Source organism: Uloborus diversus, chromosome 5 (genome assembly GCF_026930045.1).
Source record: "Uloborus diversus isolate 005 chromosome 5, Udiv.v.3.1, whole genome shotgun sequence".
Taxonomy (NCBI): Eukaryota; Metazoa; Arthropoda; class Arachnida; order Araneae; family Uloboridae; genus Uloborus; species Uloborus diversus.
This window is the reverse complement of record NC_072735.1, coordinates 151165640-151192394: the sequence shown is the minus strand read 5'-3', so window position 1 is coordinate 151192394 and position 26755 is coordinate 151165640. Positions and strand designations below refer to the sequence as shown.

Genomic DNA, 26755 nt, shown 5'->3' with positions numbered 1-26755 from the left:
CTGTTGGTAATCATGGAAGCTAAAAAATCTGAAACTTCACCATTTTTGGGTTTTGTAGTCTTTTACTTTTCTTCAAAAAACTCTGAATTTTAACTAGTTTTCCAGCTTTTTTACCCCAAGACAATTTTTGCACTTTACCCATATACTTATGCTACAATATGTTACAAGTACTCCACATTTTCCCTAAAAAAAGACAAAAAAAAACCCTCATTTCTTTTTAAAAAACCCAGCTTTAGTTGGGTTTTTTTGGGTTTTATTTTAAAAAACCCAAAAAAACCGTGGGTCCATGTGCTTTTAAAAAAAAAACCGGGTTTTTGCCAACCCTGAGTCTCTTACGTCCAACAATTTAGGTGTGGGTTATAATTGAGAACTGATTTCAGGCACAGCAGCAGATGAAATAAACATTATTATCATTATCATTATTGACAATTATAAATGTTATTATTATCTGGTATAAAAATACTTAGCCATCTTTTTTTTTTCATTATTATTTTTTTAATTTAATGTTCTTTTTTCTTTAATTTCATGCCTAAACACATTAAAGGTTTTTAATGGAGATGTTTTCTTGATATGTTTAAAGATAAAGGGTCTTAAATGAAATGCATTAAAGGAACATTCAATAATCTCTTAAAACTCACTCTAAGAAAATAGCAAAAACAAACATTCCTACATCCGATTTGCCACTGGCGGAGGAAATAATTCTGCTTCATTAAACGCGATAATCTTGGTCATCCAAGGTCGTTACATGCAAACAAAAGATAAGTTCCTCAAATCCTCTTATAGAAATATTCATTCAATTACTGTCGAATAGGCTCATCTATGAAAATCAAACTTACCGTTACTAAATTCAAACAAATCTTAGAAATCTACCATACTGAAAAAGCATGCGAAAATAATGTTTTGTTCATTTTATCTTGTTGTGCGTCTGTCCTAACTCAAACTTTGAATACAGTGCTAGAAACTAAGCCTATTATGAACGATACTATCTCAAATCCGTTCAACAAAATACATTTTTATGTTTTTAAACTGTAAATTAAGAACACCGTTTAATCGCTGTTTGTTTTCGAAAATGAAGCACCAATTCCAAGCTATTGTCTGCACAAGATAAATAAGATAAATAAATATCTTTGTGCTGAACAGTAAAGTAAGACAAACAACGTTAGAAGAAGCACAAATTTGCAAATTACAGCAGACGCCGAAACACGTGTCTGCTGTAATTTGCAAATTTGTGCTTCTTCTAACGTTGTTTGTCTTACTTTATTGTCTGCATGTTTGAAGTAAAATGCTGTATGAAATGAGTTCGTGCTCTATTTAATTCACTGCCCTAATTTGCTTTGTATTTTAATTTACCCGCCATAGAGCATATACAAATTTTCTTCTTGTAGCATTTTTGGAATGGGAGGGGGTATAAAAAAGTTTGACAATTTTAATAAATTTACCAATTTTTAAATTTTTTAAAATAGACTTATTAAAATAGTTAATATGTTGCAATATGTTGTAGCAGTAGGAATTTTGAGTAATAGCCACTGGCTACCAGTCATAGAAAATAGTAGCCACGTTTGACGTTTGTAGAAAAAAATTGCGCTGACGTCTCAGGATTGAAGCGTGTTGTCGTAGCACGATATACGAAATAATTTTTTTCAATGAAATGGTCGCCCGTTCGCGATTGGCGACCGCTTATATGGAAGTTTATAAGCAGATATTTAAAATCACTACTATATGTATTTTTAATTTTATAAATTAACTAGCGGTACCCGCAGAGCTTTGCCCGTAGTAGAAAATTAAAAGGTCATTTGGTTCGCCTGTATATTTACGAATAATGGATGATGAATTTCTCGCCAATTTGCTATGTTCATTTGCTCGCCCTACGGTTCAACGTTATGATAATTTGGTAATTTACTCGTTCATTGATCGGAAAAATGTTCTTAAAATTTGAATAAAAAAAGAACAAAATCGAATTTTCGAAAAATCGCTCCGAGTTGCTCTCCATTATGCCACGAGCTAATTCTGTGCCAAATTTCATAAAAATCGGTCGAACGTTCTAGGCGCTATGCGCGTAACAGACATCCAGACTTCCCGATATCCAGAGACACAGACTTTCAGCTTTATTATAAGTAAAGATAGAACAAATAACAAAAGTTGTAACCAACATATTTCTTTACAATGTATTATTTGTATCATTGCTATCAGTTAATTAACATAATTCAATAAAACTCTATTTGTAACTGGGTTTTTGTCAATTTTCCTATTCTTGCTGGTTTTTCCTTTTTGTCTGGATTTTTTTCCACCGTACCGGCAAAAATAACCTTTTTGCCGGCAATATTACCAACTCTGATTTAACAAATTAGATTTGTTAAACCTTCGCCCATCGAGAGTCATCATATATTAGAACCAAGAACGTAACGTTGTTTTAATGAAACATTGTTTACTTAACTATTAATAATAACAATAAGATGGCATATAACCACCATGTTGTTGTCAAATGAATAAAAATTATTTGATAAAAAGAAGATGGTAGATGGGAAATATAGCGCAATTCAATTTCTTTTCAACTAACCAATGAGACGGTCAGTGTTTGATTGCTTTAGAGATATTTTGGCCACTTATGGGAATCAAGAGAATCGACTTTAACTTCATTACTTTAAAACATCTACAAAAGATATAAATTTAGCTTGATGTTTTAGTAAAAATGTATAGAAGATGTCCCACTCTTCCAATTTCCCCCATGACAAAGTATTTCATCTCAGATTCTTAGCGACTTTTCTGTCGGGCCGGGTCTAGGTGGGAGCCAACTTCTAGGGGGTGGCAACTTCCAAGAGGTGGCAAAATCACTATTACTGTGGGTTGTTTTTTCGTTGAAACTTGGTACAAAACCTTGAAAAAAAGCTGGGCCAATGCGGCTAAGTCTAGATTCGATCTGGCTGAGCAAAATCGCAGATGCGGCACTACTTTTCTGGTTGAGCACGAAGACCTACATATTTTTAATGTGCCCCAAAACGTAATTAAATCGTCAGTTTCTAAGTAATAACCTGGATTTTGATAAGTTTTAGTGATTAATTTACAATTTTAAATGTAAAGATTAAATTTTCGAAAAGGTTATAAACTCTGAAAATTATTTATTTATCTTATCTCAATAATTTGGTTCACTTTTTTTTTTCTTTTTTTCACTGAACCACCGCGTATAAGTTGACTCTTCTTTTATACACCTGAACTTTGTCAAAAGTGTTTTTTAAAAAAAAAAAGCTGCTAACTTTGAATACTTTTATCGATTTTTTAGTGTGCAATGTTGACTCTTCTGCCATTTTTGTTTTGAAGCACTAAGTTGAAAAGGTGATAAGACAGCCCTTCCCGCAAAAAAGAAAATCCCTTCCGAAAAGGAAAAAATAAATAAAACATCGACCTCCCACAACAACAAAAGCGCCCTGAGGGGACTGTGGCTGTCCATTGATTATGTCACGATATTTTGCATAAGCATATAGCTGCATAAAAATGTGTGATGTCACACTTTTTTATCCCCTCCCTCCCCCTTGTCACAAACTGTCACAATTTCATGCATCCCTCTCCCCTTCAAAGCGTAACATCATTTGTGGACGTCCCTGAAAAAGAATATTTTGCCAAAATTGTGTCTAGATTGTTCATTAGTTTTCAAATCTTAATTTGATAATTATCAATCACTTTATTGAAACGTGCACTACTGACATACTGTTTTAAAAAGCGCTCAAATTAACAGCGCTCCCCTGTGGTACAAAGTGTCTTTTTTTCACCTTACCCTTCCCCTCTTGTCACATGTCACGTATTTTTGCATAAGTATATAGTTGTATAAAAATGTGTGGTGTTAATTCCAAACAAACTCATGCATCCCACTAGCTAATAAAACACAAAAACCTACTTCTATGTGTATTAGATGCTTTATGTGTACTCCTTTTTTCAGGAGTGCCCATCCCCCCCCCCCAAGTTCAATGGCGCAAATTCCCCCCCCCCCCAGTCTCAACACTCTTTCCCTTTTTTATTTTTTTTTATTTTTAGCTCTTTTTTTATTTTTTTAAATATTATTTTTTTTTTTTTATTTTTAGTTTTCTTTTTTTATTTCATTTACTTTTTAAAAAATTCTATTTATTAATTAATTTATTTATTATTATTACTACTACTATTTTTATTATTATTTTATTAGAAAAGTTCAGTGCTATGCCAATGAGAGACACACACACAAACTGAATAAATAAATAAATGAAATGAAATATAAACAGAATACAATAAAATAAAATGAATAATTTAAATTAAAAATAAATCAATAAATAAATTTTAAAAAGCCCCCCCCCTCACCTATTTTTGTGGCGAAACTTACGCTATAATCCCCCTTTGTGGGTACCCCTGTCTTTTTTAAAGAAAAACACAGCAATAAATTTTTTTTTTTTTTTAACTTTTCTTCCATATCTCGCGACCCCCTCCCCTTGAAAACCCCTGGTCTAGACAGCTCATTAGTTCATCAAATCTTAATTTGATAACTATCAGTCATTTTATTGAAACATACACTACTGACGTACTGTTAAAAAAAAGCAAGATTCTGAAAATGAAAATTTAAAATAAAAATCCTAGTGTGTAAGCATATTTAACTGAAAGTTATCTTTCGTAAACATAGTATCCAAGAAATACAAATAAAAAAGGAAGGAAAATATACAAAACATAAATCACGACTTACCCACATGGTGAAAGACAGGAAGCAAACACTGTGCCTTGCGCAGCTCCTCATCATGCCCATCTTTCAAGTCACAATATATTTTCGAATGTAAACAAACAAACACCACACGGCCAGAGAACGGGAAACGCGTTCGCGTTTTATGACATGGTATTCAAAATTGAAAATTGAATTCACAAATATCCGGACGGGACACCAGATCAAAACACATGGAGCACTGGAAGAATTGGATGCTGGACCGCGTGGAACTCGGACATAATTTCCTATTCTGTTCTGAACGAGTAAAAAGAGGTTCTTCTACGAGGTGAAGTGAGGGTATGTTTCTATGCGCTCGCTCATTCTTCGGGTCGAATGAAAGATGGGTTGCTAGGATCCGCTCTTGGCGACCGAGTTTCATTGGTAAAATTGCGCATCTCGCCAAAGTTCTTGCCGATGAATTAAATTGTGTATCAGCGGGCAAACAAGTGGGCCGTGGGCAGCTTGGTACTGGACCATGGACACTGGCCGAGTCTGAAAGTGGAGTTCTTGAAGTCTAATATTTCTTTTTTTTTTCTAGACGATTCATTATCACTAGTGAAATGTGCAGCCAGTCAAAAGTTCTCCGTACCTTGTAGACAATTAATTTATACTGTTCAGATTTTTTTTCATATTTAACCTCTCCTCTCCGTCTCTCCCTAACATCTCCAAAAATGAATTTCGTTTCTAAACCTTCAATTTCTAAAATCTTCTGGGAAAGTTCCGAGCACCATCCCTTCACCTTACATCATTCTATATGGTCGATTTGCGTTTTTAAGACTTAGGATTCGAAATATTTCCGATGGAGAGCCTCCAAAATTCACGAAGAGTAGTTTGAAATAGTAATTTTTGAACTTAAATGCCGAAAAAATGCTGGTCAAGTCTCTCAAGGGAGCGGGGATCATCCCAATCGCACCCCTCTCCCGAACCCAGATCAACCCAAATTGAGAGAAATCAAACGAAAAGAAAGTTCACGAAAATCTCGGTTGTTTGGTATTTTATAGAGCCACCAATGTTGACATCACGTGGATGAAAATTCAATCCATTCGATATCGGGATATGAGCAGGAACAAAATCAGAGGGAAGATAAGTTGGGATTGTAAAAAGTACAGGTTTAAGATAAATTAAAGAGAAGATTATTTTAACTTTTATTAGGGTAGACCGGGGCATGTTTACGCAGTGCCTTTTTTTTTTCAAAACGCATTATAACTGGAGAGTCAACAGTCATAACAGATTGATGCTGCTCCCTAGCAAATAACCTCACAAGTTTTTGAGCATCAGTCGAGCTTCGGTCTAGCATGCAGAAGGAATAATCTGTTTTCTACCAAGTCGAATAAAGTTTGAGTTGAACGTTTTAAAGCTTATTGTGAATAAATAATACTTAGTTAAAAAAGAAAAAAAATACATAAAAATTAGCAGAATTTTATCCTTTTTCGAGAATTGTATTTGTATGAACTGAAATGTTATTAAATATTTTTGCACGTTTAAAATAAACCCAAACTTCTAGACGGGGCGTTTACGCGTTGACGTCTTAGCACCTTTACGCACGTTCTTACTGTGTCTTACTTCTAAACGTGCACTGACGCTAATATTTTTTTTGCTCCGAACTGCTTCGAAACTTTTTAGCATTTTCAGGCTATGTAGTTTTGAACATCGCCATTAAATTTGTAATAAGTTACAACTTCGTATCTTATAGCTTGCAATCATGTAGTGCAGTCTTCATGCCCGTTCAGCTTTTACTTTATACACTATTCACATTCAATCTGTAATCAATTTGTTTTATTTTAACGATGGTAAGACAGTGTGTTCAAAACACTAACAGGAACCACGTTAGGTGTTAAAATAAAAAATGCGTAAACGTGCCCCGGTGTCCGGGCAAGTTTACGCAAACGACTTGGACTCAAAAATAATTTTTTTAACTGTTAAAAACAGAAACTGAGCAACAACAGAATGCACCAATTTTAACTCCATTAACTGCTTCATGAAACCTTAATGCCTGAAATTTCCGAGGTTAAAACATAAAATTTAGAAAATTCATTGAACAAAATCCGTATAAACGTGCCCCGGTCAAAACTACACTTTTTGTTTTTTTTTTTTTGTAACCCTGAAGCACGTATCTGTTATGCTGGTCTAATGTTTTGCTTTTTTAAAACGTTGTTATAAATAGATTTTAAGGAACAATATTTTGTTTTTCTCGACTTCAGTTAAGCAAAAACTTTCTCCACACAGTGTGAAGTAGAATGTGAAAAATGTTTCTTTGTTTATTTTTTTAAGAATGAATTTTGTTTAGTTTCATTCCGATAACGATCATTATCTTTCCGAGCAATGAAGCCTCCCTCAAACTATCCAAAAATGTTTCATCTTTTGGGCAGCTTAGCTTATACACACTTTCACGTTCTTCACAAATTGCACAAAATTTAACATCTTTTGCCATTACATTTATTTTCTCTTATTTCAGCTTCACCGTGAAACTGGAAATCCTACGCAGCAATTATGCTGATTTCCGTTTTATTTCGTTTACACTTTACAGTATAACTTCTCCCATAGGATCCGTAATAGGGACTCTAAGAGGATTCAAAGGGATGCGCTTAATTCAACTATCTCCATTCTCAACTGAATCTTACACATTTTCTCCCTTTCGTTCTTTTTTTTTTTCTTTTTTCTTTTTCTTGCATTAATCCCCCACCCCCACTTGAAATACGAACAATTGCTACCAATCAGGAATCTCTCGTACCCACATACACGTATATTTTTTTATATTAATATAAATCTTTAATTAAAGATTTCTTCGGTGCTTGTCCTTCATATTTTATATGTGTTCATATGTGCCTCATGGCTGTTCATATGTGTTCCCCTTGTGTTAATGTGTTAGAGGCACATGTGAACAATTGAAAACATTTTTAAAAATTCCATAATGTAAAGAAACATAAATATATTTTTAAATCTTAAAAAATTCAAGCCACGAGGAGGAGACTATTAAACAATTAAGACATTTTTGCTGTGAGAAATTGATAATGACTTGTAAAAATAAAGAGATGAAAGGAAAAAAAATGTTCACACGTGCCCCACTTTCCCCCATTTTATGCAAACTATAAGTGCTATAGTCTATCTTTTATGTTACTCCTGTGAAATTTTTGACTTCGAGTTATTGAGAGTTGACTGCATACATATTTTTAATTGTTTTTACATGGAAAGACCCAGGCAAATTCTTGAGACTGAATTTAAAACTAAATTTAATTCAAAAAGTAAAATTTTAAGTTAAGGTTAAAATTCATTTAAGATTTGAAGTTTCGATTTCATTTAAAATAAGGATACTAAAAGGCTCAAACTTTTTAAAAAACTGTCTACTTTTTTTTATCTACAAAATGCAATAATAATAATAATAATAATAATAATAATAATAATAATAATAATAATAAATAATAACAATATTCTTAACAATTCTTTACTTTTATTAGTTCGACAAGATTTTTAAAAAATATGAGTTCCAAAAAAAAAAAACTTCCATTTCATAAAAGTTAAAATAGAAAAGAAAAAGAATTGAAAAATCAGTGACTGAGATCAAAAAATTGTAATAATTAAAGGGCACGGAAATAAACAATAAACTTTTAGAAAGATGCTCAAAACCAAAAATTATAACCTTTTGTATTGCTTCTTGCTTTTCTTAAAATGGGAGAATAGGATCAAGAACTTTTTAAATAGAAAAAAAATCTGATGCAGAATATAAGGTAGAATATAAGTACAAAAAATTTTAATAATAATTATGTTATTTAAGAACATGAACAGAGAGAGCAACATTTTCCCCCGATGCAATTGGAAAATTGTTCATTTAATCGCAACTGCAAGCCTCTTTTTAGTGTATGTCTTGTGTAGTTTGAAATATTTATGAATAAAACTTCTTGTCTCTATTCTAGTCAAATTACGCATGAGTAAAGATGCAAAAATTCTAGGAACTAAATCCTGTTTTCGAGAGGTTCGTTAACACCGCTCTGGTTTGAGTACATTTTGTTGACGAGTTTAGCAATGAATCAGCGTAAAATTCTTTCCTATTAAAAATAAATTGAGAGTAAAATGAAAAAATATTCTCCTAAAATGACAATACGGCTCATTGACGTTCTTAGGAATCATTTACCTTTTCTCACGCACAAAAGAATAGGTGGAATGTTAAACAGAGGAGGGCATTATGTTTAGAAAAACTTTAGAAAGAAAGAAATGTATGGTTGTTGAAATTAAAATCCAGTGAGGCTATATGAGATCGCTGACCGTAAAAATAAACTGAAAACATTATGCCTCACTAAACTGGTTACTTAACTACTCTTTAAAGAAACGTTGAACTTTCGGATAGTTTATAAAAACGTGATGGTAAGAAATAAAATTTAAACAAATGTGCGGAAATTCATTCGCTGAAAAAAACAAAAATAAAAAGTGCTGGAATTGTTTCTCAAAACCGTAAAGATTATAATAAACACTATTTTCACAAATCAATTCTGTATTTTTAAACGACAACTGAAACAAAAGACAAAATATTTTGGCGTGTTTGGTTTTAGTATGAGTTATTGCTTTTGGCAAGGTAAATTTCATGTCATTTTGACACACAATGGCGGAATTTACTTCGAGTTTTGGGACTGAGATAAATTGATGTAGATGATTCTGGATTGGAAAATTGGTTTTAAGTGTCAACTTGTTATTTAGAAATTGATAAAAGTAAAATGCGCTCCCTGTAACCCTTGTCTATCACTAGTAGGGGAATATGGGGCTAAGTGAAACAGTTAAGAAAACTTACCTTTTTCAAAATTTGTTTTTAAAATTATAATTCATAAAGAAAAAAAAAATTGTTTTCTGCTAAAACTTTCATTGAAACTTTTTTTTTTTGCTATTAATTTGCTCTTTCAAAAAAAAGATGGAAAAGTTTTACTTTTTTTTAATAGGGTCAAATGAAAAAAAACGTATTTTTCTGATGGAATGCTTTCTATTGGTTGACAAAGATATTTTTGATCAAATGAAAGATTAAGTAACGATTGCACAAAGCAATTACATTTAAAAAAAAGCTGAATATTAAATAAATAATAAATACTGAACTTATTATTAGTAGCTCTCAATTAATATTTAAAAAGTTAGAAACAAAAACTTTATTATTTATAAAAACAAAAATAATTTTTCATTTACAACTATATTACAATATGAGCATCACTTTTTTAAAATTGCTTCTAATCATATGCTTTGACCTTCGGTGTTTATTTTTTCTTAATCGAAATAGACTATATGTGTTACCACATAGTTAAAATACCATCAGATATGTGGCGCTAACAACAGAGCCAATATTTAACTTTGCCCTACATTCCTTTATAACAGCTTCTTTCCTGCCTGTTTCAGAAAATCTCCAACTAAGCTTATCTGACTTTTTTTGTTCTAGGCATGTTCACATTTTTAAATATAGAAAAATAGTGTTACATTTTGCATATTGAAATGAAACAGCTAAAAAATTCGTAATAATTGAATAAGTACGAAATAGAAATATTTTTATGATTGAGCACTCATAATTCCAATTAAGCATCCTTATTTTGCTTGTGCAGGGCTTTCAAACTTATTTCATTACTATTTGCATCAACAGACTAGTTGTAATTAAATTTAATTCAAAGTATAATTACTGAAGTTTTGATATAAAGTACCAAATGAGCAGTGAGGCGCGAATTAATGGTGTCTCACCATTCCCGCATTAAAATAAATAAGCTCAGTTGGTATACATAAAAAAATAATATCAGTTGGTGCCATTTTCAAACAAAAATAAAATTGACAACATCATTCTACTGCTAAAATGAACCTTAAATAGTAGTCTTATGTAAGACTAACGACGGATACAAGGGAGGGGCGGTGGGAGCGATCACCCCTGCCTTGAGGGACCCTGCACAAATAATTTTTCCGTATTGAAGTGGAAAGGAATGGAGTTTCAATCTCCCTTCCAGAATTTTTTTGAAAATTGAAGCTTCAAAACGACAATTTTAGACGATCTTTGGCGATGTTAGGAGACTTTTGGAGGCCATCCCCTGGGCATTCCGCAGAATTTAAGTCTTAAAGACGTGAATGCAGAAATCTTATTTAGTGCTAGAGGAAAGAATGGTTTCAGAGTGACACTTTCCTTCGGTAATTTTTTGAAACTGAAATTTCAAAAAGCATAATTTTAGGCAACCCTCGATGATGTTGGGGGGAGGGAGTTTCGGTATATTCTCCCGGCCGAAGCCATTACGAAGCCACTCAGCCCCCATTACGAAACTGAAGCTCTAAAACTCAAAAGCGCAATTTTAGAATACCTCTTTCAACGGCAAAGGAAAGAAATAGGTTTGGGAACCTCCTTGGTTACATCTTTGTGTTTCAGTTGTTTTTGACCAAAATGATGCATACCTCCCCCCCCCCCCAACACCAAGCCTGTGCAATAAGATACATAGTAAGAGGTAACTTTAAAAATCAACTCGCCCGGCCCCCTCCTTCAATAATTTCTGGATCCGACCTTGTGTAAGACTAAAACATCAGTCTTTAAAGCTTGTCTAACAGTTTAGAAACAATGCAGATGTTTTAGTTCCGTGGTGTCAAATTGTGATGATATAGTTATTTTTGGTACATTAGATTTAAAAGTCACCTCTTTTCGGAAAATACTCTTCACAGCATGTCAACTTGACTTTTAAAAAAGTTTAACCAGGCTGGAAATATCCGAACAGAAAATAAATTGCTGTTGTCTCACTGTACCTTAATCATCCCCTAGTTTATGATATTCCCATGTGATATCGGCTACTAACATAGCCGAAACCATGGTATTCCATATTTCTCGACTATTCTATATTACCCTCAGAGACGTCTGATCTTAGATTTCTGGGATGGGGGAAAATTCTCTATTTGCCAAATGGAGCTTCATATTTTTCAGAATGATAAAATACGGAAGTACACCAACACGTACACTTAAAGAAAAGCGACATTCGGGTATTTTAAAATGGCAGTTTTACAATTATGTATCAAAATTTTCCGAATCGTCGGACAAAATTTGTCGAATAAGGAAATTTTCGTGAGGTCGCAGAGACCTCCCATCTGAGCGCTCCTGAAAACCCTCCTCCTCCGCTCATTTTAATACTTTACTTTGAACTAAACTGGCAGAATTTGAATGACAGAATCATATTGTGATATACTTGTAGAAAAGTCAGAGTAATAACAAGCTTTTTACAGGAAAAATGAAATTTAATTCAGTAATGAAAGACTTTTAAAGCTTCCATAACGAAGTAATTTAAAATCTTTAACTTCACTATTCTTTGCCAAAAAAGCGATAGTTTGAATGATCTGGAAACCTGAGCGTTTTCCCGGCATTAACAGAATCCGCGGTTTAGCGCATGCTTCGACACGGATGACAATTTCCCTAAACAAGTGTTTGAACAGCTGATCGCACCACGATGAGAGTGTCGTTGGATGCGCACTAAAAACGTGATTTTGCTTCACTGTTTTTAATTTCAAAAAGGTGAAACGAAAACGAGACATTCTACATGTTATGGTATAAGTGATTAATTTGCTTGCACTAAAATATCGACTTGCCTAAAAAAGTTGAAAAAATGTTTGTTTTGCTCAGTGGCGCTCACACGGAGGGGGCTAAGGGGCTTGAGTCCCTCCCACAAGTCAGAAGAAATTCAAAAACGGTCATGACCACCTTGACCATCAGATTAAAGACAAGGCCTAAAGTTGCGTTTTGTGGCCTCTAATTTTTGAAACTTGGTTCTAAGAGTGCGTTCTTAATAAAACCTGATTTTTTACAAAATGTTTGAAGAAAAAAAAAAAGTACATAAATCTAGCGAGGCTGTTGAAATTTCACTGATTTTGTCGCTAACTTCATGTATGTACCAGCTATTGCAAATTAAATTCTAGCCCCTCTCAGGAAGAAATCCTAAGTGCGCCGCTGGTTTCGCTGTATGTGTGAAAAAGCATGTGTCTGTTACAAACCACGTGAGAAATCGGCGATTACTACGAAAACTGGTCTTCATTTATAAATTCCAAATTAGAACAGTAAAAAGTGTTAAATTCTAAGAGACTACTTGCTTCAAGCTAGTGCCATGGTCGCTTTAGCTTCATTAATGATCTTTCCCCCATTCCGCTCTCAGTCTATTAGGATTTCTTTCTTTGTCATCATAGATGTTTTTATTCAACCATTAGGCTTTCTACAATTTTGCTCTTGGTCATTATAACTTTCTTAGTCATTAGATAACTTTATTCAATCAAGAGGATTTCTTCCTCAAGTCATTAGGATTTATATTTAGTCATTAGGAAGTTATATTAATTAGTTTCACACTTCACAGTCCATGAAATTTTTTTTTCCCTCCTCCCACTGCTGTGTGACCAATGCTTATTATCTTTCTGAAAAACATGCAAAAACCCTACATTCTTCAGAATTTATATTCAAACGTAATTAGACCAGTCTCAATTACACTTAACGTGTACAGGAGCTGACAACAGTATCGTAACAGCAACGGCGCAACCATAAAGGGCAGGTCGTAATGGTCCTTACATGCATATAAACATATAGATTAGGTAAGCATTAAGCAATACAGCATAAAACCAAGAATTCTGGGAGAGGATCCCTCCTGGTTACACCCATGTGTATCAGCTTGCTTTTGGAACTACGAGTCGATAAATCCTTGCTAGGAGTAATGAGCAGATTTTTAGCTTCCATATATCGAAGCCACCATTTGATGCACCCCCAATTCTCGACATCGTGAGAAAAGGTCAGACGATTAACTGAGGACCGCGATAAGCACAGTTGGGGGTGTGCGGGTCGAAGGGGTTTGCGTGGGAGGGGGTGTCTTCTGCAGGCGATAAGTTTTGCGGATGCAGCCCTCTTCGGAAAAGGTCACGAAGATCGTGGGGATCTGAGGAATGTCACTAAACAGGAGTATCTTCTTACAAGGGGTTTGTGAGAAAGTTTAAGAAAATTTAGTAGGTTGTTATGCGTGCGGAACCTTTTTCCTTTTAGTTTATCAGTGTAGTAGTTAAATAATTATTCCTCGCCAGTTCAGCAAAATAGCTAAGAGTAAATTAAATTTCTACATCATTGCAGAGAATAATAGATTTGATTTTATACCAATAACGCAGGCTAAAACTACATTTGTTGCCATAGTACATTGAATAACGCATCAGCAACGGCGATTTATATCTATACTTATCCATCGAGTATCATAACACAATCAGCAAATCGTAGTCTTGGGCATGAACTACATTTTTAATGCTGGCATAAATGACAGCCAAAGAATAAGCAGGAGGACGTGTTCGTTTAATTATGCAGGACCAATGAAATATGTTTGAGAATCTGCAATTAAAACTTTGTTAATTTTAAGGAATAAGCCTTTTTCTTAGCAAGAGCTAATTTATGTGGCATTGCCTACTTATTTGTAGAAAGTGCCGATGTACTTAGTCTAGGTCCAAATTGACTCTTGAAATGTTCATTAGAGAGCTCACGCATAATCACGGGCGGTCCCAGCGGACACGGGTACTCTGGGTGCTCCTCCTATTTGGTTTGTATGCTAATTATGAAAGTAAAAAATAAATAATGGGATCAATTTTATGGAGGAAAATGTTATGTTTTTAGAGCAAATTAATTTAGGTATTCTTGCAATCAGGCACAAAATTTCTTAGTTTTGAACTATTTCTACAAAACAACAAAGCACTTTTGCCCACCTGCACTACTCTAAAACATTGAGTTGCACTTTAATGGTGATTTTGAACTTGTACTAACACTCGACAACTCTTAGTGTTGATAAAATTGAGATTTATAGCTAGGATATTCGTTTACGTGCACCCTGTAAGGTAAGTGCGCCAAATAAGGCTCATTTAAGATTTAAGATTCACCTAAAGGTTCAATTGGCCCAAATTTTCCTACTATTCACCAAAAGATTAATAAAAACAAGAAAAAGATCATTCGATGTACCTAAAAATGTAAGTTTCAGTTGTATTTTTCAGCAGTTTTAACAAAGAAAAGCAATTCGGCCATATTATGAACACGGGTCGCTAAAAAGACCAACTCTGAAAAAAAGCCAAAAAGTACTATGAAACTAAAAAAAAATGAAAAATTCTGTACTGTCAATATATAAACATATTATACCATATTTGATAAACTCAAAAACATTTTCGAAAATTTCATATTTACTTTAGGAAAGGAGAAAGATCAATCGTCGAATATGGGACACTGATAAGTCGTTATTTTCTGTTTTTTGAAAACTCCTGATAGCAGCTCATGCACATAAGTGCAGGAAATGCAGCACAGGATCATAATCATATCCTCCATCCGATACTTCGATGTAATATTAATGACACCAGAATCCTAGTAAGGCCAATAATATACCTTCACTGGCCTACAGTTCACTTTTCTAGAGCTATCAAATCATATGAAACAATGACGGTACACAGTAACATTTTTCTTTATCAATTCATCAACTACCATACATTAGGCATTCTAGAACAATCAACAACTTTTTTTGTACTAGTAAACTACAGTGAACATGAAGAACCAAAAATTATTCTTAAATGAATCAGACAATTTTAACAAGGCTCTTTTGCAATAAATGTTGCTAAACTTCTACTTTTTGGTAACAAACTGCTTGTTGATGACGCTTTATCTCCAGTTAGACTTTCTGATGACAATAAAATCACGATCTATAGCATTTATGCTGTCCTATACGTAGAAAAAAAGGTGTTAGTCTTATTGGTCTACAGCGACCTTATTTGGCGCACTCACCTTGTAATGATCACTGTGCAACTTTTTCTTTTAATAAACTAATTAATAGTTAAAGGGATGGACGCGCATGAGTACTAAATCTTTACTATATTTTTATTTATCTTCTTATTATCAGGCTAAAAACTTTCGAAGGTGGATCGAGATACATTTGTCAGCACATAGAATCGGAAATAAGGCGTCGCCCACAAATGATGTCACACTTTGAGGAAGGAAGAGTCTTTCATGAAATTATGATAGTTTGTGACAAAAGGAAGAGACGGGCTAAGAAGAAGTGCGAGATCATGCATTTTGTTATAAAAATATGCTCAAGAAATCAGCGTGACACGTGGCAAAGAGGAGTAAGGCGAAGTGTGACACTGTAACACAGTTCAGACAGGGATCAAATTTGTTGAAAAAAAGATGTGGCATTCATGGGTAGCCTCTATTGACAAGCGGGCGAAAAATTTTATTTTTAGCATTTTTTGTGGTGTTTTGAGTGCGTGTTATAAATATTTTTAAAACTACTTTTTCGATTTCAAAAACCACTCCGAAAGTTTAAATGTATTAACCACTTCCCGTTCGCTCCATTCAAAATCAAGAGTTGAGCTTCGTTCCCTATTTTTCGTGCCCTGGATATGTCTAGGCAATAGCGTACACAGTTCAAGTTTTTAAAAAAAGTAGATAAATAAAAACTAAAAATAAATTCGTACATGGTTCAAACATCTTTTATAATATTCTTGAATAGGCACTTTTACGACCGTTTTCTTAAAATAATAAAATCAAATAAAAAAAATAAGAAGATCGTTAAGGAGTTAAAGGGCTGTTCATAAATGAGGTCACGGTCACTTTTGTTCATCGTGTTCCCCCTTTATCATAAAATGTCCCACTTCACATTACCCCCTCCCTACACTTATTGCTACCCCCCTCCCTCCCCCTTGTCACAAGCTCACAATTTCATGAGCCCCCCCCCCCCCAAATGTGACAATATTTGTGAATGGCCCCTAATTTAATACATAGCTAGGAGTTTCTTTTCATCTAACTTACTAGTCAGTAAAAATAATTTTATTTTTCTTAGAAATAAATTTCTGAACAAAATTTGAGTATCTAAGGGGGGAAAAAGCAAAAAACCACAAACTCAGCAATCTACTCTTCCAATTGAAGACGGTTTAATTAAATTTGGAATTGGATTCACACAGAAGAGATAAAATTTTCCTTACACTCAGCACTTTTCTGTAAAAATCAATTTTGCACATAAGGCATCCCAAATAAAAATTACATCACACAAGAAGAAAATGAGCAGCAAAGAAACTAATATCATATCATACCACATGAAAGAAATAAGGGGAAAAAATCTATTGATTATGGGAGAAAAAGACGAAATTGAACGGTTTGAATTAAAAGGGAAAGAAACGAACTACAAGCAAAAATATTTTTATTAATACACGTGTCAAGAATGTATCACGAGATGAGGTTGTGATAGCTTTGTATGCCAAGTGCGTTAAGGCAAAAAAAAAAGTTGGGGGAATGGCAGTAGCGTAAGTATGGGATCTAGCGCCCCTAGCGAACTAAAGAAATTGCACTCCCCCTTCCCAGGGGAAGTCACACGGAAGTCCACATGGGAAGTCACCGGAGGTCATTGTGACCTCCAAAATTTTTTTTTAAATTTTTTTTAGAACCTTTGATTCTACGAATAGGAGGCAACATTGTAATTTTTTCCTTACTTTCTTTTTTAGAATTGTTTTCAACGATGCCCAATGTTCCTTTTTAGTAGATGTTATGTATTGTGTCTCTAGCTCTTTCTCTTGCGAGTTTTTTTTTTTTTTTTTTTTTCATTTTTTCAAAACATTTTTCAAATTTTATGATCAAAAAAAAAAAAAAAAAAAAACCTCTTTAAAAAAAATTTTAATCAGTTGAAATGCCACCCCCCTGGCTGCTGCGCTCCTGGCGAGAGCCACTCCTGTCAGCCCCTCGTTACGCTACTGGGGAATGGTCCATATAAAACTTTTGGTAAGACCTTAAACGGTGGTGATGCTAAATCCAACCAAAATCAAACAGTAGCTGAACACATATAAACGGTTTTTGGAAGAAATAAGTTTGTAAATTGCTCTCATCAGAGCTCCGAAAGGTCGTAAATGAGAAGAACGAAGACGAGGTAGATGTAGTGAGAGTGACCGTACCCTCAGTGGCCGTAACGAGAAATGTTTAATTGGGGCTTATTCATTCAGATGATTTTTTTTGAAATTAAAAGTCGAAAAGCGCAACTTTTTTTAAGCCCTTGCATGTGCGTTAAAACATGTACCGTATTACCCCGCATTAGCCGGAATGTGACTAAATTCGGGGGGCCACAAGATTTTCAATAACACTTGCCTGGTCTTTTCTGGCATGCTGGAAAAAATCGAGGTTATGAAAAAAAAAAAAACACTGTGAAAAATATATGTTCAGCTGAAAAAATAGTTTTTATACATATCTTATTAGTATTAATAAACAGTTTAATTTTGTAAAAATATTAACTAACAATGTCACTTGTTATTTTAACAAGAAAAATATTATTCAATAACGAATAATTTCATAAAAATTAAATTGAAACTAAGCAAAAATTTAAACAGTTAGTAACCGCCCCTAAGCCAGTGCTATAGAATTGACCATAGCTATTCAATAAATAAAAATTAAACTTACCTCTCTAAAAGGAACCAACGATAATTTATTCGAAAAAATTATGAGCGATTCGCAGTAACAATCGTTTGCTTTCTGGTTAGAACTGAAAGGGGAAATTTACTTTTGCTTTGTTGCAAAATAAACCTCAAATTATCCGGCATTTTCCGGCGTGCTGGTCAACCTTGCTTTTTTCCAGCATGCCGGTTAATGTGGGGTAATACGGTAATTGTGTTGCTTCATGAGGGTAGGGGGGTTATGACCCCTATCTCCCCTTGGCTATGTCACTGCGTACCCCTCAAATCTACAAATGCTTCGATTCTATGTTCAGATAGACCGTATGCGCTATACACGCCCACCCACCTCTGGTAGCTCTAGTGACCTTATTATATTGACCATTGAATACTCAAGTAAGATAGTTCAGCAATGTGTTTAACTGTTGAAGGCAACAAGTATCAAAAAAATTCCTTTTGCAGAAAGGTATATTCTTATACTATTTTGTTTTATTTTCCCAACAAATGTTTTCGTGTATTTTGAACAAAATTACAGTTAATTTCCGATTGCGCGAGGAATTGACTGACACTGTTATTCCTGATAACCGATTTCGTGAATAATCCACAAGACAATGAAGTTAAGCAATAAATCAACAGAAATATACATCTGATGTACACGCAATACGTAACATAAGCATAAACACTGGGAAATAATGAAATTATTCACAGCTTAAAAATTTGCGGATTTATTTCTTTAGAAAGTAAGACTAACATCTCTGCGTTTTTGCACTGAAATTCATTTACTTTTCCGTTATAATCTTCTTCCTCTTTGTCAGACACTTACCGAGTTGCATGATACGTTTCCCTTTTCAAAAATGTATACTTCATTTTTATTTGTTTTTGCCAAAAAAACATGTAATTATTGGGGCGAAAAACTGTCTCTGCGATATACTGTCATGAACAAAACTTGCGCGGAGAATGAAATAAGCTACACTAGAACATTTTCTGAAGAGTATTTGATTCATTAATCGGAAGGCTTGATAAATTTAGCTTAGGAAGCTCATAACTGATGTCACACATTTTTTCAACATATTTGGTCCAAGGGCGCCCATATGCGAAATTGTAAGGGGGGGCTCAGATATTTTCCCCTTGGTTTAACAGGATATTTTCCCCATGGAAACCGACTTCAGGACAGATTAGAGTCATTAAAATTTCACATTTTTAATAAACTTATTCATTAATGGCTGGAGAAGAAACGTTTTTACAATTTTGCGAAGAAAAAAGTGCCAAAAGCAAGGAAGTTCTAATTTATAAGAGGGGCTCAAGCCCCCCCCCCTAGCCCCCCTATATGGGCGCCCTTGATTTGGTCCCCTCCCACTCTTCGTTACAAACTGTTACACCTCACCTTACCCCACGTGTCACGCTGCATTACATATGATTATATAAAACATGTTTATATTTCAACTAAAATGCGTGATATGACACTTTTTGCTACCCACTCCCTTTTCCTTGCCACAAACTGTCACAGTTTTATGAACCTCCCTCCCCCCTTAAAACGTGCGATCATATTTGTGGACGATCCCAGAAAAATATCATGCAAAAGCGCACTTCGTTCCTTTCAAAACATTTTGATCTAAGGAACAGCAAAGGTGCCCACTTAAGAGGGGGGGGGGGATGGCGCAGAATGCGCCATTGAAATTTTTAAGGGGGTTGCTTTAAGAGGTATTTTTTAAATTTTTTGGGGGGCTCTTGCTTTTGGGGAAGGTTTTCGCGAACTTTGGGGGGGGGGGCACGCCTGGGAAAAGGGAGCTGATTCAATAAACCAGAAATCCAAAAAGGCCGGCGATCACTGCACTGAATTCCTCCCCCTCCCCCTAAGTTTCATTAGTTTTATTTGTTCATTTTATATGCCTTGATAGAAATGGGAACTAAAACAAATACAAAATGAAGCCCCAAAAATTAACAATGAAAAACGGTTATTTTTAAGGCCCCATATTAAAAAATAAGCCATTCCCAACTCGGACATCTGCCACGGTGGAATATTTCCTCTCGCTTTTCAACATAACAGAAAACGACCGAATAGCTGATGAAAAATGACAGTCTGACTCACAGACTGGAACCGGGTCAACAAACTCCGCAGAGCATCTTTTTAACCCCAAACCTGTCGCATCCATTACAGATTACAGGCAGCTTAAACTGCGAAATATTCTCCAAAGACGACCAATAAGTTAATCGACGACAAGTAAGCAATGACTCATTGGACACTTGTTGTGTTGCGAGTCAAAGATTTAATTTCTCAGACATTTTTCTTGCGTGAAAACGAGCAAACGGTTTCTTCCCGAGAGAGAAACAATTTATTGCTCAGGGGCTCTTTCAGGGCAGTAAGTTGTCAAATAGCTGTCGTGTTGGGGTTTACTGATTGATTACTCTCAAGTTGTATTAATTAAGGGTCAAGGTTTGTCCTTTATTTATGGAACATTTCGCTTCAAAACATGATTCATTCAAATTTTCGTAATAAGTTTCAAAGGAATTCTGCATACTTCGAACATCCGTTATGTGTGTAAAAAAGATTGCGTGTGCATGTATGTACTCATGCATGTATGTTCGTTTCACAAAGTCACACAAATTGACGAATTAGAATAAAATTCGGCTCAAAATTCAATCATTTTCCGAAAGAGATATCACGCGAAGTCACATTCCAAAAATCAAAATAGTTATTTTCTTTTAGCGATAAACTTAAAAAAAAAAAGAAAAACATCTAATTTTCTCACACGTTAGATCATTTAATTGTTTTGAAACTAATAAAAAGGCTACGCCAAGTGAAATGCATGCGGAATAAATAGGAGAAATGACTCATAAACTTTTTCTTTCTTTCCTTATTTATTTTTATTTTATTTCATTTGTATTTATTTTTTAAACGAAGATTACATTTATCGTTTGGCGGCTTAAGATTTTGGAAAGAATGAATCATAGGAAAAGATTTTTGTAGGCATGATACAGTCAAGCCTCCGTATTGGAATATCGGTTAAACGAATATCCCGCTTAATGTAATACTTTTTCCACGCACCAAACCGTTGTAATTTGCTATTTTGATCCCGGACAATGGAATATCCCGTGTATTAAAAAATATTTCGTGTCAAATTGGCTATTCCATTAAGCGGGTTCGACTATATAAAAAATAAACACATAAGTTTTAATTTAAATTTGATTGTATATTTTCTGTGACTTGGTAATGTTATATTTGGTGAATTTTCATTTAGCAAATTCACATTTCCCGTAAACATCGTAAATCGAGGCCCTCCCCCTCTCATTGACATCATTAAAACTTAGCTGGATAAAATTGTAGTTTGTATGATACTGTCATGAAATTTCTTTTCAGACCAATATAAGTTAGATTGAATTTTTCTACCGCCAACACTTCTGTGTTCTCATTGGTGAAGTTAAAAAAGAAAAAAAAAGAGGTACTGCTTCTGTTTGAGTTATAAAAGCTGTTCGCGTCTCGATTACTTTGGGTCAGCTCAGGCGTTCAAACTTTATTTCATTTTTCATTTGGTAGAGTAACATACATAGGGTTAATATTCTTCACAATAATATTGTTGCCGGAAACGCTGAATAATGTTTGTAGAAATCAATGATCTGTAGAAAAGTAGTTTTTTACAGGGTGGATTAATTAATTTCACAAAAATAAAAAATAAAAAATCCAAAAAATGGTTTTTTTTCATGTTATTTCATAATAATGGAACTTTAAATTCGAAAGGAAAAGTTTGCGGTGACCATATACTACCGTATTATTCTTCTTTTTTTTTTGGGGGGTGGGAGGGTCATTTGAAAAGAAAATTCAATTGCTCAATTTTAGATATAAATTTAAACTAAAACAGCTTCAGGGGCGCCTCCCCCTAATCCCGCCGCACGTCTTTTGATTCCCACTCCCCGCTGTTTTTTGGTGCACCAGCCACCAATCGATCTAAGTGCTATTATAATCAAAAAATTTCCAAATGATTGGTCAAAATTTAAATAAAAATATAGTATCCCTATTATCCAAAGTGACTCAAATAAATAAATAAATAAATAAATCATGCACAGATAGTGTTGAAGGTCTCAAAGAGCATTTTGGACAGCTCATACTCATCACATGGCATACAGAGACAACTGAAACGGGAATCGCGGGAACGGATCCGTTCATTTTAAGGATTCATTCTTTTTGACCCGTTCGTTCATGAACGACACATTCCTAGTCTCGACTCCTGTGGCTTTTTTTTTTCTTTTGAGGCAAAATAAAAATAAAAAAAATTACGAAAGTTACCCAAAACTGTCATTAGTTTCAAAACTCATTCCAGAGTTCACCAAAAGCATAGATGTCGCGATGCTTCAGAGAGAACGAAAACGAAGTAGTGATACAGATGATTTTACTTTTCGTTTTTGCTCCAACTTCAAAAATTATGTTTAAAAGTAATATCGATAATATTCAGAGAATAAAATTAATTTTTTTCCCTTTTAGAGCAATTTCCAACTGTAGTTTTGAAGTTCTATTTTTTCTTTTTTCCTTTCCAACGATATTTGTATTCAAGTGTTATTATTAATTAAAGAATATGTCTCCAGTTAAAGCGATAGAGAGACCAAACTTGTACTTGTAATCTGACCATAACGTTTAAGGAGACATATTTTTCGCAGCGGAAAAAACTGCCATTTTAGTTCTGACATTCTTTACCATATTCATATATGTTCCTTTACAAAATATTGAGGGGGAAAAAAGGATTAGTAAATGATATTTATCATTTTTAATCTTAGGTGACATTCAAGAGAGTAAAGAAAGCTGGGAAGGTCTAACAAAAAGAAAAAAAGAAATCAAGAAAAGAAGTACAGCTTGCACACCGGTAAAAAAGAACTACAGATCTTTTTCAGTTTCGAAAGCATTTCATCTGCAATTCAATCATCCCTAATATCTACCATCTCACTATTATCGCTTTCATTGTTAAAGGTCGATGAGACAACGATCCCACTCTTGAAATGACACAAAAAGTGTGTGTCGAAACGCAAACATAAATTATTCACTGCTTTGTGCCAATAGAAGCCGTACGTGGAGATTCTAATCTCTTTGAACGGATAAAAACAATACATCCGTTTTACTTCGAGCATTATGATTCGCGTTTCTGTGTCAATCACATTCCCTGAGCAACATGACTTGAAAGAAGATTCATGTTATGTGGTTAACCTAATGATATCAGAACTGATCGAAAATCCACATAGAAAGAAGAATGAGCTGATGTTGCTTCATGCTAGACACTTTCTTGCACATCTCAACATTTTGTAACAAAAAGATTTTTTAAACTGATGTTGATTCATGCTAGATACTTTCTTGAACATCTCAAAATTTTGTGACAAAAAGATTTTTTTAACTCATGTTGCTTCTTGCTTGATACTTTCTTGCATATCTCAAAATCTTGTGACAAAAAGCTTTTTTCAACTGATGTTGCTTCATGCTTGATACTTTTTTGCACATCTCAAAATATTGTAACAAAAAGATTTTTTCAATTGATGTTGATTTATGCTTGATACTTACTTGCACATATCAAAATATTATGACAAAAAGTTTTTTTAACTGATGTTGCTTCATGCTTGATACTTTTTTGCACATCTCAAAATATTATGATAAAAAGATTTTTTCAATTTATGTTGATTCATGCTTGATACTTTCTTGCACACCTCAAAATATTATGAAAATAAGATTTTTTCAACAGATGTTACATCTCATCCTAAGCAGTTTCTTGTTTTACTTGAATAATATGACAAGAAGAATTTCAATTTATTTTGTATTGTAATATTCACTGCATTTCTCAAAAAAAATAACAAGATTTTCTTATTCTAACACAAATAATCCTTTTTGATCAATGATTAAAAAAATAGTTTTAGGGGTTTTTTCCATAATCATTTTATTTTTCAGCAAAAACACCAACTTTCCTTGACACTTTCATTCGCAACTCCAATAAACTATATCCCAAAGAAAACACGTGGAATAAATAGAATGTTTTACCTTTTTCTTTAGTATTATTAATCACCGCAAGGTAGCGCATTCAAGCTCTAGATTTGCGAATTCTTCAAACATTTATTTCTTCGTTAGATTCCAGGGAATATGAGAAACCTGTAAAACTATAAATCAGTAAATAAAAACAAATTTTATAGTCCCAAATTTTGAAATTCTCCCCAAAAATTGTGGGTTTTTTGCCACTTCTTTTATTATTTAAAAAAAGGGCGGGGGTGGGAGAGCAATAATTGAGTGCATAAATTTAGAAATGCAATGTGCCCGGGCAATTTTCAGCATCTGATGCTACTACAACTTACAAACTGCATTTGGATTGAACCCCCCCCCCCCCCCCAAAAAAAAATAGTAATATTTTTCTTGTGCCCTCCTTTCGGACTTAACAGCAAATTATGTCCGAATGAAAAACGTTTTATCCTAATTTTTTTTATCCAATTGATCTGCTCCTCAATCTCTTAAAATAAGAGTCTAGCACTTTTCTAACTCCAATATGATCATAGATCGTTCACATATTTATTAAGTTGTATATTCCTTCATATTCTTAGGGAAAAGCAGGTACAGAGATCATATTGAGTTGTACATCATATTCAGAAATCATATTCGAAAGTCGATATTGAAATCATATTTAATTGCGTACCATAATGAGAAATTATATTTAAAAGCTATTACAGAAATCATAATCAATGAACATATCGCAATTCATATTCATCAACCATTAATTTTTCAAAGTTTCACCATTTCATGATGATATGCTTACTACAATATTGTACTTTCCCTTCTTAAAATCTCCATTTTATCTTTACAAGAGAGTTAACTACATTCTACTGTCTTGGTTGCTTTTCCAGTAAGTACAATTGCAGGAGACTATGTCAGTGGAAGAGTCAAAAACGAAGCTTTCATAAAATTCAATTTGCATCAAAACATAAAATGAAGTGAATTTAAGCCATTGCGCGGAAACTAGGATAAAAATATCGCATAAGGAAGTGTCACTTTCCCTCAGTTTGCAGTTGAATGAATGATATATGCTTCTTTGGAGGTTAGAAAGCATTTCGTATGCAAAAATCTCGGGTAGAAATTGCTTTCAGAAAGACATCCTATTCCAATATAAAAGGAAAAAAATGGCTCGAGCACAGTATAACTTTTTCTTTTGAATACGAATGTTTTTTTCTTCCCGTCGTTTGCTAAAAATATATTCGGTGTTTTCATGGTTCAAAGAATCACGAGATGATTCGATTTTAGTAGAAGACAAGCAATAAAAAAAAGTTTTAAAAAAATGCGAATAATATGATGACTCACGTGCAAGTTAAATGTACATATAAATGTTACATTTAAGTGAAATCAGAAATATCCTTACACGAGCCAAAACAAAGTACAGATTCTTTTCTATCAAAGTTTTGCACAGTGCAAGCTAATATTGTTGATAAAATGAAACGTTAATATTTGCATTAACGATTAATAGGGTAACGGATAAACGAATACACCGCTTGTAAAAATAAAACCTTCCGGAACGGAATATTTCCCCATACGCGCATTGCTAAAGATACTTGGTTTTTCGAATAATTTCCCAGTATTATACAAAAGGCTGGTCTGCTCTTTCAACTATTTTTGAGAAGAAAAATGTCGAATTTATTGAAAAAAATTAAATTGCTTGAAAAAACAAAATTGAAAGATTGTTGTGTGCGGGGGTGTTTTCTTCTTCTTTTTTTTAAGTACAATGTTGAAAGAGAATAAAGTGGGAAGAGGTTCTGTAAAGCTTTCGAATGCGAAAAAAATACTTCTCCCAACAAACACAATAGCAAAAGTACAGCCGCTTAGCCAGAGAACAATGATAGGCACTTAAGAAATTTAAGTGTGGATTATAACTTTCTTTAAAGTTTGGAAAAAAAAAGTTCTAAAAATTGTTCCCAAAACACGTTGAGCAAGCAACCCCTATAGAGTTGTTCCAGAAGTAACCCAGGAAGGGGTGCGAAACCGAGCACATTTTTAAAATTTTCCAATGCATTACTTTTTATATAAATAACTACAATTGAATTATTTATTGTTATTTGAGCCTTATTTCAAAAACTTTTTACCGCTAACATTCATCACTTCTTACAAATCTCTACCGTTTTATTATTACGTTTTTAAGCAAGTGATACAGTAAAACCTGTGAAGTTGACCACCCTTATAAGTTGACCAATTGTCTAAGTTGACCGCTTTTATCAGGCACGGAATTGGCCATTAAATAAAAATTAAACTCTGTAAGTTGACCACTAAAGTAGTGCACCGCAAGTGGTCAACTTACACAGGTTTCACTGAATCAGTTTAGCACGGTAAATAACATTTCCCTGCAATAATCGAATGTAATATACGTTGAAACCGACGGTATTCGTTTAAACGGGGCTGACAGAATTGAATTAATTCTCAAATGTTTATGTTTCGAAAGGAAATTTTACCTTGAAATGATGGGGCTCGGCGAACAAGCCTTGGCTCTCGGCGACCCTGCGTCTAAAGTCCACTTTTTGGGGTTTATGATATTTGTTTAGATTCCCAATAATAATTATTTTTTCACTACAGAAATTGCATTTTATACTTTTTACTTCCTTTTACAAAAAATGAAGTATTGTATTCGCAAAAACATTTTC

The 26755-nt window shown here is 33.9% G+C and overlaps 1 protein-coding gene across 1 annotated transcript in view; it reads right to left on the bottom strand.

The window, feature by feature from the left end:
* LOC129221928 (tetraspanin-9-like) overlaps positions 1 to 4987 on the bottom strand; it is a 95631-nt gene extending 90644 nt beyond the window's left edge. The window contains exon 1 of the mRNA XM_054856309.1: positions 4700 to 4987. Within this exon, the coding sequence (XP_054712284.1) occupies positions 4700 to 4759 (60 nt within the window). The 5' untranslated portion in view covers positions 4760 to 4987. The remainder of the gene's footprint in view (positions 1 to 4699) is intronic.
* Between the last annotated feature and the right edge of the window lie 21768 nt (positions 4988 to 26755).